The sequence below is a fragment of the Emys orbicularis genome, chromosome 1 (assembly GCF_028017835.1).
Source record: "Emys orbicularis isolate rEmyOrb1 chromosome 1, rEmyOrb1.hap1, whole genome shotgun sequence".
Lineage (NCBI taxonomy): Eukaryota > Metazoa > Chordata > Testudines > Emydidae > Emys > Emys orbicularis.
Window position 1 is genome coordinate 227,694,186 of NC_088683.1, and position 16,690 is coordinate 227,710,875.

The window sequence follows — 16,690 nt, forward strand, 5'->3', positions numbered from 1 at the left end:
AGCAAGTTTGGAATCGTCAGTTTTGAGGGTGTACACTGCGTTCTGTTGTTTTATTGCAATTGGGAAAGCATCGCTAAAAGATTGATGTCATTTTTATCTATGGGCAGGTAAAAGTAAATCCAGCCGCTGTTTTTAAAAAATACTTACTCTTTGTAGTTCACCTGAACCTAAGCTCTTTCTGCCCCTGTTTATCCCATCAAAAGCCATTGCCAAATGGGCACTTCCCAGGAGCAATTTACTTATCTTTAGGATGCGACTAGGTCTTCATGATAATGAATCTCCTGTAGGAGTTGACACTTCAAGCAGGAATTGGGGGAGGGAAGAGTTGTTCAAGATTGTGCACTAGCTGAAAGACAAGGTTCCACAACCAAGTCTGAGAGTGCTGGCCACAGAATTCTCTCATCCTGCCAATGTAAAGTGCATCAGTTGAGAGAGTCTATTAAGGCTCAGCTAAATAGTTCATATCTGTGGCCTCAGCATTTACTGTAGAGAAAACAGGATCCGTGAAGCAGTATTTTGCTTGGTCAGAGATATAGTTATATCTGGGGCAATGGGTTTTACATTGCATATTTGTGTACTTAGCCAACAGCAGGAACACTTCCTAACAATACACTGTATTTGATTGAGGAATAGTCTCTCAAAGGAAGTAAGTTCACCATAGCTTGAGCCTTTTAAAAACTGAACTGAGCTAAATGCTTGAGGATACATTGTAGGGAATAATCATGCATTGATAGGTTCCATTTGTAAAAATGGTGGCCTAATGATATATATATTGCATCTTTAAATTGCATGATTCTATAAGCAACCTGCATTTTTTCACATGTATTAAATTAAGTTTACTCTATTATGCAACAAGGGTCAAAGTAGAAATCAAGGTGTGTAAGGGAAAGGCAGAACTCTATCCATACAGGACAGCTATTTGGTTTGAAAGCCCCTAAGCAGATCTGTCTATATGGAAGAAGGGGTTTTTTGGGTTGGGGTTTTTGTTTGATTGTTTTTTTCCCACTGTTATAACTTGCCCATTGGAACTTTGGTTGATTTGACATTACAGTCCCTAAAAAGAAAAAGAAAGAAAAAAAATAGTTTTAGCTAGAAACAGCTGGTTAATAAATGAGATCAGACATGTTATATCACTCCACAGTTATAGGTTATGGAGTCTTTTCACTTAAAGAGGGACTATCATGCTTTCTGGAGTGGCTCATGACCATGAGTGCCAACCTCAGGGCAGATTGTCAAGAAGCAGGGCAGAAACACCAAACTGGTTGTATATTCTATAATTAGATTTCACCAACCCAGTAACAAATGTGAATTCCCAAAGCACTATAACAGACTTACCATGTAGTCACAGACAGTCTATCTTACCATCAAGGCAAGTTGAATTTAGGGATAGTTGGTTGCTGTACACCAAAGATTGCAAAATATTCAGGTTGCTACCAGTCCCAAAAGACCAGCCACTTACCCCAGGTCAATTTGTACCTTAGATCTGTCACCAAAGACAATGCTTGTAGCCAATCCAGTAATAAACCAACTAAAGATCTATTAACTAGGAAAAAAAAGTGAGAGAGTTATTACAAAGTTAAAGCAGGCAAACATGTATACACAAATGAGGTAGTCCATAGTTTTAAAAGGTGACAGAGTTGTAGTAATATGTCAGCTCTGAATGTCATTTAGGGCTAACCCAGGTTGACTCTGGGGATCTCTGCTTCTGTTTCATAGCTCCGGTCCTGTGAGAGTCCAAACAACAAAAAAGAGATGAAAAATTTTCTTGTCGGTTATTTTTATTTTCTTCTTCCCAAATTCAAGCTGATGGGATGAGCCCTTTTGCACTTAGCCTCTTCATGGGTATGAAAGGGCAGTTAACAAAATCTTTGTATTGTGATGTCCCATTTAGTTTTGATAGGCCTTCTTGATGGTTGGGAGATGATCCCTTCTGATTGAGTTCACAGTTTCAGAGCAAACATTTTTTACAGTCATAAATCAAAAGCTTAAATATTATCATATAGCATGTGATAAAGATATAATAAGTGAGATTAATGCATGCAGCAACCTACAAGCATTTCATAGAGTCTAAATACTAAACACGTTAAAAATCCAATACCCGTCTGAACCGTACTAACACACAGGTGAAACAGACTGGTTTCCAGCAATGAATTTGTCAGTGCTCAGCTGACGCCTTAAACGTTGGCAAGGGCTCACACCCGGTCTGCCAACGTCGCAGTGACAACATGAAAAATGCTGGGTGACATGTTCTTGATGGACTTGACGAGAAAGCCTCACCTGGAAACCATACATGGTATTAAGGGGAAAAGAAACTTTGGAAGGAAAAAGAAAACCTGTGATCTTTCAGTTTTCAGTCAAAATTCTTGTGTTTACGAGTGTCATCTGGGTAAAGGGCTACATGATAGGGACCAGGTAGCATTTGAAAATGATTGTAACTTGGAGCAAAGGCTGCTGTTAAGAAGGATTTAGATTTAGAACTAGAGCCAATTTTGGGATTCTTTGAACCAAGTGGGATTTACTTATATTACCTTTTGTGCACACCTGGACATTAATACTGAGGAAGTTTCTATCACTGGAAAAGTTGTTACTGAATCCCAACTAGGAAATCCCCTAGGCCTGGGAACACCAGACCGTGTGCCTTGACCAAGGTCTTAGGAGGAACACCTGCTTGTTCATAACTGCAGTTGAATCACTCACCAAGGAGGCTCAGTAGTTGATCATGTGCACGGATTTTCTGCAGTGGCAAAATAGTATGGATTTATTGTCCACCTAAAGAAAACAGAATGGAAACATACCAAATTGCATCAGGTACACAGTCTACTAAACCTACTGTCAAGCACTGAATTACACATCTCAACTGACTTCACATATCCTGGGAAGCATGCTAGGGAACATGGACTCCTCCTCTAGGCTGAGAAGAATTACCTTAGAACTAGTCTGTTGCAGAGCTGCACCTTGACCTCAAACTCGGTCATGCAGCTGTATCAGGCCATAGCTGTGAAACCTGGGTTTGCTACTGCCAAAGAACTTGACAAGTTTTACTTGTGACACTTTGGTCAATTGTGCATGTCACATAACAGGATAATGTTGGAACTTTGAAGAGCTAAAACGTGGAAGATGAAACTATATTAAGGCTACGTTAATCCAAGTTCAGATCCACTGAGTAGGATATGGTGTTAGGGTTAAACAACAACAGAATTCCTTTCGCATGTTCTGTACAGTGATACAAAGATGGTGATCATTTTGTAAATGAACAGAGAGAATTTTGAAGGCATATTGAAACAGCAGCAACTTAACTCAGGACATGCTCGAAGAAGACAGATCTCGAGGTTGCATTCAGTTTCACTGCATGACATGGACATATTTGACATAGCAGAAAAAATGGTATTCTGAGAGAAGTGTCTATTAATTACAGCAGTAAAAAAAAAATTAAAAATGATGTTACCTAGGTAGGGGATTCATATAGACACAGCATGTGAAGCCTGAAGTCTCACAGATTGGGCATAAACAGCCATTTGGATTTGGGAAGGATCAAGGGGAAATCTACATATTCCAGTCGTTCATCTTGGAAATTATAAAGCTACACACCTCTTTTTAAAAAAAAATCTCTGTTTTCTGTTTGTGTAAAAGCTTTCAAAATGTCGTACACTAATTCCTCACTCTCAAATTTGTATATGAATCTAGACTGCACTGTTTAACCCATCTCTCATAATAGAGGTTCATTTAGTGCCTGTGAATTGGCTTCATGCATCAGTAGGCCTTTTATCTGCAGAGATCTTTGCAACACGAGTTCTCTACAATGAGGTCACAGTAGTGGACCAGATCCTCAGATGGTGTAAACCAGTGTAGCACCATTGAAGTCAGTCACCTGCACCGATTTATACTAGCTGAGGATATGACACAGTATGTTCCAACAGAAATGTATACAACTACTTAGTTTTGTATTTTTAATTTCCTTTTAGAAGATCAGCATATTTTTAGGGCTGTCAATTAATCTCAGTTAACTCAAGCGATTAACTCAAAACAAATTAACTTGATTTAAAAAAATGAATTGCAATTAATTGCATTTTTAATCGCACTGTTAAAAAACAATAATGGAATACCAATTAAAATTTATTATAGATATTTTTGGATGTTTTCTACATTTTCAAATATACTGATTTCAATTACAACACAGAATACAAAGTGTACAGTGCTCACTTTATATTGTTTTTAATTATAAATATTTGCACTGTTTGGGCCCAATCCTGCATTCCATATTCAGGCAAAATTCCCTTTGACTAAATCTATTTAGCAATTATGTATCTGGACTCCTGTTAGGGAAGGCCACATTTTATAAAGAAAAAGGTAAATAATTAATGACCAGTGAGTTTTTTTTAAAATTATGTATGTATAGAACAATATATATTTCATCATTCTTACTAAAACTTATTTGCAATCTGAAAGGTGGCTGCTGTTGTAACTATTTGTGTACCATTACGTATACCTTTCTGCTTTCAGTATGAATATGACTATGATGAGAATGGCGATAGAGTGATATTAGGGAAAGGTACTTATGGAATAGTTTATGCTGGAAGAGATCTTAGCAATCAAGTCCGAATAGCCATCAAGGAAATCCCCGAGAGAGACAGCAGGTGAGTCTTAGGCCTTGTCTACACTACAGGGAAAAGTCTATCTAAGCTATGCAATTTGAGTTACGTGAATAGTGTAACTCAAGTCAACGTAGCTTAGATCTACTTACCGCGGGGTCCACACTACGCGATGTCAATGGGAGACGCTCTCCCGTCAACTCCCCTTACTCTTCTTGATCCGGTGGAGTATAGGAATCAACAGGAGAGTGATCTGCAGTCGATTTAGCAGGTCTTCACTAGACCCCCTAAATCGATCGCCGATGCATCGATCGCCGCATGTCGATCCCCCAGTAAGTGTAGACAAGCCCTCAGTGTAGTAATAAACCTGCATCACCAATGAAAAATGCAGTTTGTTGCTAAGACTTTTTTCCTTCTAAAATGTATTTATGTATAATGGTTTGTAGTATAATATTCCAATACATGATAATTGAATTAATCTATATAAAATATGGCTTTAATCATTCTGTTTAGGGGCAACTTTAATGTCTTCCTCTTTTCCCAGTACTACCAAACCACCAAAAATATATACTAATTTGATGAAGTCCTTTGTGGGGATCAGGATTTTTTAATTGTTTGAATAAAGAGTCCGACACTATTTCCTGGAATATTTTAGATAAGAAACCGCTTGTTTTCCATGTAGCAATCCAATCATATTTTTATCCTTTTTTGAGAAAGGGTTTTAAACCATTTGAATATGTCAAACATAGAGCTGGAAAATGCTAGAAAGAGATGCATGTAATCTCCCTCCCTCCCCCAGTGCACCTCTATCTTTGTGGGAAGCTTTTCTTGTACTCCATTGCTTTGTGTTTTCTGAAAAGCCAGCCAGTCATGCTGCATTTTGAGTTTAGTGACTAGAAGGTTTTTGGGGACTTGGATGAAACCACTAAACTCATTTTATTTGTAAACCAGGATTTAAAACTAGGTCTCCAAAGATGTTAGTCAAGTATATTTGCATGTATCTTCAACTGGTCCTCAATTTACTACTTCTTGATAGGTATTCTCAGCCATTGCATGAAGAGATAGCGCTGCATAAATATCTAAAGCATCGGAACATTGTCCAGTACCTTGGTTCTGTCTCTGAAGATGGATACATTAAAATCTTTATGGAGCAGGTGCCAGGAGGTTTGTATCATTCTGGACTGGGATTTTCAAAGGCACCTAAGGGTATTGGGAATCCAACTCCTGGGAACAGTCAATAGGAGTGGGGCACTTAAATGCTTTAGGAACTTCACTAAATCCCAGAACTAATGCGTTGCTACCCTGTAGGTGTCCTTCCTGTTGAGAAGTTAATTGCTAGTGGCATTTTTCTGTTTATAAGCAGATTCTCTGTAAGTGAACAATAGATATGAAGTGGTACAGTTCTCGAAATCCTGTGAAATCCCTTTCTATAATAATTACACACACACAAACTATGTTAAAAGAATATTAGAAAGGTTACACAGTAGAGCACTCAGAAATTAAGAAATGCCAGAAGTAAGGTTGTTTCCCCTTTGGCCCAAGCAGTTAGCCAGTATTCGGGGCGTTGCTGTTAGGAGGAAGACTTGATGATACAAGTCAGTTATTTCTTTAGTGCAATTCTAATGTACACAAATTCCAGTTTCCCTGAACAAAGTAGAGACAAATAACAGGAGGCAGTTTCCTTACTCATAATTTCCAAGTCCAACCCCTCCACTTGATTCTGTGCCTCAGCGAGCTTTGTCTCTCTGCCACATCTCAGGATCTTGCTCATGACTCTTCTCTCTGTCTTCTGGCTTTCTCCCTTTGGCTTTCTGCCTCTCATGCACACACTGCTCATCAAACAATAATCTAGCTCCTGTGTATGCAGCCAAGGAACCCCTCAGATCAGATGGCTTAGCTTCTGATCAGATTTTGGCATGAGGTCTTGGGTGGTGGCTTCTGTTGTTTCTAGCTATCTCATTACATAACGAGGCTTAGTTGCTCCTTTCATTTAGACTGAAAAAAGAGTGCTCACTGCATCCATTGGTTTTAACTGTGTCTGGGGGTATTTTTTCTTCATAAGACCACTGCCTCACTCAGTGAACAGAATGGACATTGCTCACTTAATGAACTGCTGTTCAATATTTGTTATATCCTCACTGTTCAATGTGTGGTTCCAGGCCTAATTTACTGCACACAATTGCTCTGAAGACAGAATTATTAATTTAATCATGGGCTTTTCTATGGCACTCATCACTATAGTATCTGAGTGCATCACAAATGTTAATGAATTTGTTTTCACAATGCCTCAGTAAGATAAGGGAGTAGTATTATACCCATTTTACAGATGGGAACTTAATGGCACAGAGAGATTAAGGTGAAAAATATAAACTAATGTTGGATGCCCAATTTGAGACAGCTGGGACCTGATTTTTCAGAATACTTAGCATTAGTTAGCACTTCATATGTTCAAAGCATGGCTCCTATTGACATCAGTTGCTACTATGAGTGCTCGGCATTTCTGTAAATCAGACCCTCAGTCATCAAGTAGGGCACCCCAAAATGAGGAAAACACAATTAATGACCACTCATGAAAAGTTTGGGTTAAATGTCTTGCCTAGCACCACGTAAAGAACTCTGTGGCACAGGCAGGAATAGAATCCAGTTCTCCAGAGCATCATTCAACTGCCTTAACCACAAGACCATCCTTTCTCTTCCTGCAATCGCCTGCCTCATTTACTACATCCTTCCAAATTCTGCAACAAATGAGACGGGGGCCTGTAGACTACAGCTTCTTTCACTACACAACCCTGATTCATCCCCAGAGCAGGTCCAGCCTGTGCACTGAATGAGGCAGGGATCCTGGGGGGAAAATATTATGTGATCAGGTAATTAAAGACTGTTTTATGATGCACACACACAAGGGGACCACCTTAATTCTGGCATTTCCTAACTTTTGTGTGCTTAATAATAATGCTTTTCCCCCCCTGTGTGTATAATTGCCTAGGTTTTTAAAAATGGAAACTGAAAAAACAGAAGTTCCATCTGTGGCATCATATTGATAGCCACATAGTTCATTAGCATGGCTCTAACTTTTAGAAGAGAGGCTGAGGGAACTGGGCTTATGTAGTCTGCAGAAGAGAAGAGTGGGGGGGAATTTGATAGCAGCTTTCAACTACCTGAAGGGGGGTTCCAAAGAGGATGAGCGAGGCTGTTCTCAGCGGTGGCAGATGACAGAACAAAGAGCAATGGTCTCAAGTTTCTGTGGGGGAGGTCTAGGTTGGATATTAGGAAAAATTACTTCACTAGGAGGGTGGTAAAGTACTGGAATGGGTTACCTAGGGAGGCAGTGAAATCTCCATCCTTAGAGATTTTTAAGGCCCGGCTTGACAAAGCCCTGGCTGGGATGATTTAGTTGGTGTTGGACTAGATGACCTCCTGAGGTCTCTTCCAACCCTAATCTTCTATGATTCTGTGATCCACCACACAGTCCTCTCTGCCAATTGAGCTAACATAGTAACTGATAGCAGTAGTAGGTTATCATGCCCTCTGTGGACCAGCACTAGAGGGGAATGACACACACTTTGCTTGGACCCAGCATGGCCCACAGCAGCTCAGAGCTACAATTGCAGGGGAAGTCCTGTTCAGTCCTGGGTGGGAACATGCCCAGTGCAAATGAAATGTTATGGGATTTTAACCACTAAATTCATCAAATTCTCTATTGAGCATGGATGAATTGCAGTTTTTGTTTTCCAAAGGCTGGTGTCAAATTTGGATTAGATTTTTCAGACAGATGTCAAAAAGTACAGGCCTGACACAGAGGCCACCTCCTGCCAAATTTAAAATTCCTGTTCCAAATTGCCAGAAATTTTAACCATGGGTAAAACCAGATAATTTCCCTAAGCCCTGTTCTCTGAAATGGCTGAACTATTTACTGAAGCCTGAGGCAGACACCCAGCATGGTAAATTCATCCCAAATAGTTAAAATTTGGCAAAAGTTATAAGCAATTGAAAACAGGGTCTTCTAATGGGAAGGGGAGCAGTGGGGGCAAAATACCTAAATGATTCCAAGACTGAGTTTGATAAGTTTTTGGAGGGGTTGGTATGATGAGACTGCCTACAATGGCATGTAGCTGATCTGCGATTCTAGCAGCAAATATCTCCAGTGGCTGTTGATGGGACATTAGATGGGGAGGGCTCTGCGTTACTTCAGAGAATTCTTTCCCAGGTGTCTGGCTGGTGGGTCTTAGGGTCTAACTTGCTGCCGTATTTGGGTCAGGAAGGAATTTTCCCCTGGGTCAGATTAGTGGAGACGCTGGAGTTTTTTTGCCTTCCTCTGCAGCATGGGATCGCATGCAGATTTAAACAAATGTAAATGGTGGATTCTCTGTAACTTGAAGTTTTTAACCATGATTTGAGGACTTCAGTAACTCAGCCAGACGTTAGGCGTCTCTTACCTGAGTGGGTGGGTGAGGTTCTGTTGCCTGCAATGTGCAGGAGGTCAGACTTAGATGATCACGATGGTACCTTCTGACCTTACAGTCTATGAGTCTAAGTGACAGGTAACCTTTTTAATAGCTGGTGGGATTAGCCTCCCCACCCCATAATAATTCCCAGACAAAAGCTTTGTTTAAGTGGAGAGTATATATCAATAATTTGAGGGTAAAAATCCTTACTAGTAGTTCACCAAAGCTATTGAAGAGGCAGGAAAATCAAAGTTAAGGTTAAACCTCCAAGACTCGGACTCAAAAAAGGTAATTCAGAGTGCATTTTAAAAATACATTTGGGAGGCATGAGACGATAATCCTGCATCCATTTCACTCCCTTCTTTAGGCTCCCACTGCCTCCTGACTGTAATGTGCTTGCTCGCCAACACTGCAACACACATGCGCCGACTTTCTGATTTCCCCATGGGTGCTCCACCTCTGCTTTGCCCCAGGCCTCACCCCCACTCCAACCCTTCCCCTAAGGCTCCACCCTCTGTCCACCTCTACCCACCCCCGCTTCACCCCTTCCCATTCTGCCACCGAGTGTGTCCCACCCTCGCTCTGCCTCTTCCTGCCCCTGCACCCCCTTTCCCCCCCCCAGCGCCTCCTGTCCGCCACTGAACTGCTGAGCCCACACTATTTTTTTTTGTGGGTGCTCCAGCCCCAGAGCATCCATGGAGTCGGTGCCTATGCTGCCATGCTAACATAATGGCACATGCTTGTGCTAAATTCATCCCAGCATCTCCAGTCACTGTCCTGCCCCTGGACAGTACCAGCTGCTGTTGCTTACCTGGTGCTTTATTCTGTCCACGCACTCCTCCTCCCATATATGTTGTAGTGCACTCTGAATAGCTGCTGGAGACAGAACATGACTGCACTAACATTTACATTTCTTCACCACCAGCTAGCCTTAAAGGGACAGCTATTTAGAAAACCTGTGGTTCAATTCTGTCAGGAAACTTCCAACTCAGAAAGCTGTTGGCATGGATTGAAAACTCCCTCAACTAAGTTTGCTAGAACTTAAGTAGAGCCCATTGTAAATTCTGTGTCTGACTTGTCATAAGCAGAAACTGTTGCAGAAAATGCTGCTATGTGAGCAAAGAACTTGGACTGTTTAAAAAGATTAAATCTGGTTCATTATCTCCACTAAGTAGGAGAGATAACAGCAACCCATCTTCCAATCTGAGTGTATGAGGCCTCCAGCCCCTGGTTTCTTTTTGGAACATTCTTTCCTCTACCTCCATCTATTCCCAGGGGTCAAGGCTATATTAACAAATCAAAGGGAGGTGGGTTTAGACTGCTTTGCTGTCAGAGTAGATCACCTTCTCTTAACTTACATAGTTTGTCATATTTCATGTGACATACTATGACATTCACCCAAGTCCACGCTGTTTTTCATTAAGTGCCAGAGTGTGGCTGACCCTAACGTGCACACCTAAGGGTTTAAAGGGGAGTGAGACCAGTCCTACCCTGACGTACAGCTTCTCACATCATGGTTTAAGGCATGGGTTGTGCATTAGTTACTTCCTGCCCCTTTCAATCAAACAGGTGGTGGAGATGGGTAGGAAATGGGTAGACACTTCGCTCTGCCATTCCACTGATGTGCCAGCCAATGGAGCTGAGCTGGCATGAAGAGGGAAATAACCTGCATCCAGTCAAAGGCTGTAATAAATCACTTCTGCCCTGGAGGAAGTGGGTGACCAGCAAAGTCTTGGGCTTATCCTGGAGTGCTGTAGCTACACCCGACCACCATCCTCAGGACATTGACCTGAGGTCCAGCCTAGCTCTAAATTTATTATTACTGACCTCCAAAAGTTGACCTTGTGACTGTGCTATCCTGACATGTTTTCCTCTTTATCTAACCCAGGAAGCCTCTCTGCTCTTCTAAGATCAAAATGGGGCCCAATGAAAGAACCCACAATAAAATTTTACACCAAGCAGATTCTGGAAGGGCTTAAATATCTCCACGAGAACCTGATTGTACACAGAGATATAAAGGTGAATTTTCTCCAAGTGTTGTATTTTGTACAGTAGAGGGGTGTGTGTGTGTGGGCGGAGGGATTAATTTCAGTACCTCTTGCAAGATAGTTAATTTTGTTATAAACAGAAGTAGTACTTTTGGTAGGAAGGAGCTTTTAAAAAAACAACAAAACACCACACTGCCCCTGGCAGTTTCCTTTGTAAAAAGTGTTGTTATAATCTTTGTTATCAATCTTGTTGTCAGCAAGTTGGAATCTGTTTACATCTATCTGTCTCTTTCTTGTCTCCAGGGAGATAATGTTCTGGTGAACACATATAGTGGGGTGGTAAAAATTTCTGATTTTGGGACTTCCAAGCGGCTCGCAGGTATCAATCCATGTACTGAGACATTTACAGGTAAGAGGAACCAAACAAATTTCTTAACAGTCTCTCCTTGGGTTGTGGTGGTTTGATGCTGTAGTTAGCATTCTTATTTAGGATTCAGTTTTGGATTCCTCACAGATCCAAAGCTCCTGTTAAAGCCACCAAGAGCTTTGGGTCTGCAAAGAAAGAAGGAACTTCTGCTTTGAAGAAAACACAGAAAGTAAATTGGTGTAGGTCACATGTAGGGATAGGCTTTTTTTCTTCTTTTTAAGGAGCCTATTTAAACTTTCTAATTTAAAATCTTAGACCAAAAATGTCTGTGAAAAGTTTTATTGCAAAACTTTAAACTCCTGTACCTCACAAAATACACCATAAGAATCAGTGAGAACCTAATTTTGACTGACAAAGCTTTCAAAACTTATTTTTTTGTAGCTGGATCCTCTAAAGATGTTTTCCCGATAGTCAGTTAAGTGTGCTGTGTGTGTTTAAACAATAAAATAGTGTTGTGCCAATAACAAATAGTTAAAATGTGAACTAAAGTTGGGCCTACATAATTTTATGTATGTCATCCTTTGTAAGAAAACCAGAGGAATTAACCACTGCCAGAGTGAGATGACGGAAAAGCTATTTTATCACTGTGAATGAACACATCCTTTAGAAGCTGGAGGCCATTTTCTGTCTTCACCATATATGACCAATCACGATGTCTATGTAACTTTTTCCAAACTTAAAAAGATTGCTGCCATTTTGCAGGCCAGTAGATAATCTGTACTGTGATTTTTAGGAAACAGATGATAGTTCTAAGGATGAGAAAATATTATCCTTCCTGTTTTTTGCTGTTCAGACTGAGCAAAAAATTGAGTAATTACGTAAGCATATTTTCCTTTTTCTGTCTATAGCTTCTTTGTTACACAGCAAGTTTTCCTTCCCCCTTGACTTTGCAAGCGTTTACTTCCTTTCTTGTGTAAGGGTTCTTTTTGCTTTATGCAAATCAGAATCTGGATAAAACCAACCAGCCTTTTATTTTCAAACAATGTGAGCTCTTTTTTATTGACCATAACAAACAGTGGGTCAGCCAGTTTGTCTGTGTTTTATAATTAACTTCTCAAACTAAAGTAGTCAACATAAAGACTCATGTCTAATTTATTTCATATTAAAATACAGTTTAGGAAAGTATGCATTCACGAATTACCAAATAAATAAGAGGGATTTTTAACCAAAATTTACTAGTTTTAGTTAAATATTGAAAGAGAAATTAAATCTGTAGAAATAAAGACCAGTAGTATTTCATGTAAAAATTGAAATACTTGAAAAAAAAGTTGTAATCACTTTAGATATTACAACTGCATTCAGTATCTTTGGGGACCATATGGTATTAAGTTTATGAATGGTTTATGTATCACTTTGGGCCAGTGATTGTATGAAACTCTGGGGAGGGAGAGAGTTACCACAGCTCCTCCAGGAACCAAAAACAGTGAGGGGGTGATTAAAGTAAATCACTTAGGTTGTAAACGCCTCCAGAGAGGTACCACCCCCAGAAAGGCTTACATATACTGGTTCGAGATGCGTTTTCCAGATGCCAACAGACTAAGAAAGGGCTTTTGGTATAAAAAGACTGAGTTGAGCCTTTTTTGATTCAGCAAATGGACAGGACCTTCTCCCCAACCCTTGTGGAAGGGTTGGAATGATTTTGGCTTACTAGGGCCCCATAAGACTGAGGATTGACCTCTGGTGAGTTTTAGCATGTGTATAGGAACTTCTATTGACTTTTATGTATTTTCTCTGTAATGCTTTTACCTTAAGGATAAATGTATTTTGCTTTGCGAAGGCTGGTTGATAACTTGTAGACACTGTTGTAGCCCCTGGAGGAAGGTTAATGACAGGTATTGGACCCCAGTCAGAGGGACTGCAAGCCTAAGCCCCTGGTCTGGAGGGACAGAGATGTGAGTCTCTGCCCCAGAGAGGTGACAGCTGGGAGCCTGAAACCTTTAAAAAAATGATAAATTTAACAGTCACCAGGACCAGATAGTATTCACCCAAGATTTCTGAAGGAACTCAAATATGAAATTGCAAAACTAAAAACTGTGGAACGTAACCTATCACTTAAATCAGCTTCTCCAACAGATGACTGGAGGATAGCTAATGTGATGCCAATTTTTAAAAAAAGGATCCAGAGGCAATCCTGGCAATTACAAGTTGGTAGGCCTAACTTCAGTACCAGGAAATTTGCTTGAAACTACCATAAAGAACAGAATGATCAGAAACATAAATGAACATGATTTGTTGGGAAAGAGTCAACACAGCTTTTGTAAAGAAAAATTAAGCTTCATCAATCTATTAGAATTCTTTATGGGGATCAACAAATATGAACAAGGGTGATCCAGTGGATATAGTGTACTTGGACTTGTAAATATGCATATGGCATTTTGCAAACAAATGGTGAATCAATCAACAAAGTATGGAGTGATTTATTTTGAAAGTTTGATGAATGAGGAGAACCCAATGGCGGAATTAAGAACATGTAAGCTGAACATGAGCATGACAGATTGCATACCAGAGGAAGAGGTTGCAGAGGCACTTGGGAAAATGAAAAAGGAGAAAGCACCTGGGCCAGAAGAAGTAAGAAAGAGAAAAATGCCAGATGAAAAGCTTTGTGGTGCCTATTTTGAAACATAAAGGAGATATTTAACACTGCGTACTAAGAAAGGAGTGACATTTACAGGTCAGCTGTCAAAACCTTTGGTTTGAAACTGGACTTTTCTTCTCCTAGGTGAGCTGCCTTCTGAGGCTTGTCAGCCTTAGCAGACAGCTCACCTAGGAGAAAGAACACTCCAGTTTCAAACTAAAGGTCCTGGCCCAGCAAGACTGATTTTAAGGCAGTCTTTATTCACCTTGATATCGTCATCATGGGGCCTAAGTGGCATTTTATGGAGGTAACTGACACTGTGCCACCAGCTACCCCATCACATCCTGCTGAGAGATGTCACCAGTTGGACTGCTTACTTAGGGTTACCATATTTTGAGTGTCCAAAAAGAGGACACTCCACAGGGCCCCGCCCCCAGCCCCGCCCCCGCCCCAACTCCACCCCTTCCCCAAAGTCTCCGCCCCCTCCCCTGCTTCCCGCGAACATTTGATTCGCGGGAAGCCTGAAGCAGGCAGCAGGTAAGCTGGGGGTGGGGGGGTGGGGGGAGGAGGCGCGGCCCCGGCCCCAGCGCCTCCAGCCTGGCTCGGCTCGGGCCCTGGGGTGCCGGCCCCGGGCCAGCCCCCGGCCAAGCACCCCCAGGCCAGCACCGCCGGCCCCCGGTCCAGCACTGCCGGCCCCCAGCCTGCGGCCCAGCGCAGCCCCGGCCCAGCACCCCCGGCCCAGCACTGCCGGCCCCGGCCCCCGGCTCAGCACTGCGGCAGCGCACCCCCGGCCTGGCCCCGGGCCCAGCACCGCCGGCCCCCGGCCCAGCACCCCCGGGCCCGGCCCGGCCCAGCCCCCGGCCCAGCACCGCCGGCCCCGGCCCAGCACCCAGCGGCGCCGGATTTTCCCGGACATGTTCGGCTTTTTGGGATTTCCCCCCGGACGGGGATTTGAGTCCCAAAAAGCCGGACATGTCCGGGAAAATCCGGACGTATGGTAACCCTAGCTTACTGACTATTTGCAGCTGCCCTGCATATCTGCAGGATGTTCCCCTATCTGCCATCTGGGGGTGCATGTGGTGGGAGTTGGCCCTTCAAGTTTTATCAGATTCCTAAAAAGAAATATCCTTGAAAGTAAAGATGTTGGCTACATTATTTTTTTTAATGGCAACTTTTCCATATGCTTTTTATGGACAAGAGTCCAAGGAAGCAATTCACTTGCAGAAATATTATGAAATCTGTGTTGTATTGCAAACTGTGTAAAAATTATAAGCTGTCACTTTAAATCGTAAAGGCTTTCCTGATTCTGCTTGCAGGCTAGGATCATGCAATCTGGGTCTTTCAGCAGTCAGTATGCAAAGAGCCAGCCTAGAGCCCGGTGCATTGTGCCCTTTTGGTTTAGGAAGCAGCCTTCTTTCTCTCTCTTTTTGGTTTTTGTATGTTAAGGTTCCGGATTTTTAAGTACGAGTGTTACTTGCAATCTTCCAGAGAAAGTATATTCTGTTTTTCTCTAACTTCTCTGTTTGTAAGCTGTAAACCTAACAAAATCCTTCAAGCACCCAAGTGCATGTGTAGAGTTCTTCTACTGCGAATGGAGAGTTATTTATGTACTGACTGAAAATCCATTAAACATTATAGAGCAACTTTGCAGTATAAAAAAGGGTACAAAGTGCATTTGACTTGATGTCCTAGTAAAAGATCACAGTAACTGTTCCAAACTAACTTGCTGCATGTTTTACTACTTTCTTCTATGTTTATTTCAACAATATTACAATCTTTAGCCTCTGTTTTGTAATCAGATATGCACAAACAGATTGATTGCCATGGGACTCTGTACAGGCATGCAGATCTGTCCATGCAGATCAGATTGCAAGAGCCAAGCCTTGTTTTGTTAACAGGTAGAGTTGTAAACGCTTGTGTGTTTTAGCACTGCAATTCAATATTCCAAGAATAACCATTTTTGTTGTGTTATTCTTGAATTGGTTGCTTGCCAATTTTGTTGTAACACAAGTCCGCTATAAAATGCAAAACCTTAGTGCTATCTAAAACCAAAAAACCCATATACAAACTGCATTTTATACTAAAACATTTTAGCTTTTGCAATCAGCATATAATTGAATTTGTTTCCTGAAGGTAAACCTTTTCATTTAAAAATGTTGTGACTTTTAAAAATTTTGATTTACATTTCCCAAGGTTTTAGTTTTTCATCCTTTTCTTATGATGTTGTTACTTTCCTTTTGACCTCCCCCGCCACTAGCACAACTCTGATGTGTGGTGTTTAGGCATTTAATTCTAGCGGTATTATGAGACTATTATGTTTTAAATGATTTATGTTTTTTCCACCTATAAACAAGCTGATCTTTTGGTTAAGTATAACTTCCTGGAATATATAATTGTTACCAAAATCTCTGAGATGGGCAGCTATTTGAGTAGGGTAAGTAAGCTGCTAATGCCTGTTTGTTTGTTTTTTAATTATTGGTATTATATAATTTTGTAAACCTATTTCTTAACTAACTAATCCAAAATTAATTTATTAACATTCCAGGCAGAGCCTTTTCACTGTTGTCACTAGCGTCTCTTGTGCCCAGAGGAAATTCTATAATGCGTGTTCCTCTTTCATTCGAGTTCATAGATCTCTTCATAATGTTTTGTACATGTAATATTTA

The 16,690-nt window shown here is 41.1% G+C and overlaps 1 protein-coding gene across 1 annotated transcript in view; it reads left to right on the top strand.

Moving 5' to 3' along the window:
* MAP3K15 (mitogen-activated protein kinase kinase kinase 15) overlaps positions 1-16,690 on the top strand; it is a 165,864-nt gene that overhangs the window by 121,411 nt on the left and 27,763 nt on the right. The window contains 4 exon segments of the mRNA XM_065411146.1: positions 4,501-4,634; positions 5,626-5,753; positions 10,923-11,053; positions 11,326-11,431. Coding sequence (XP_065267218.1) covers positions 4,501-4,634; positions 5,626-5,753; positions 10,923-11,053; positions 11,326-11,431 — 499 coding nt within the window.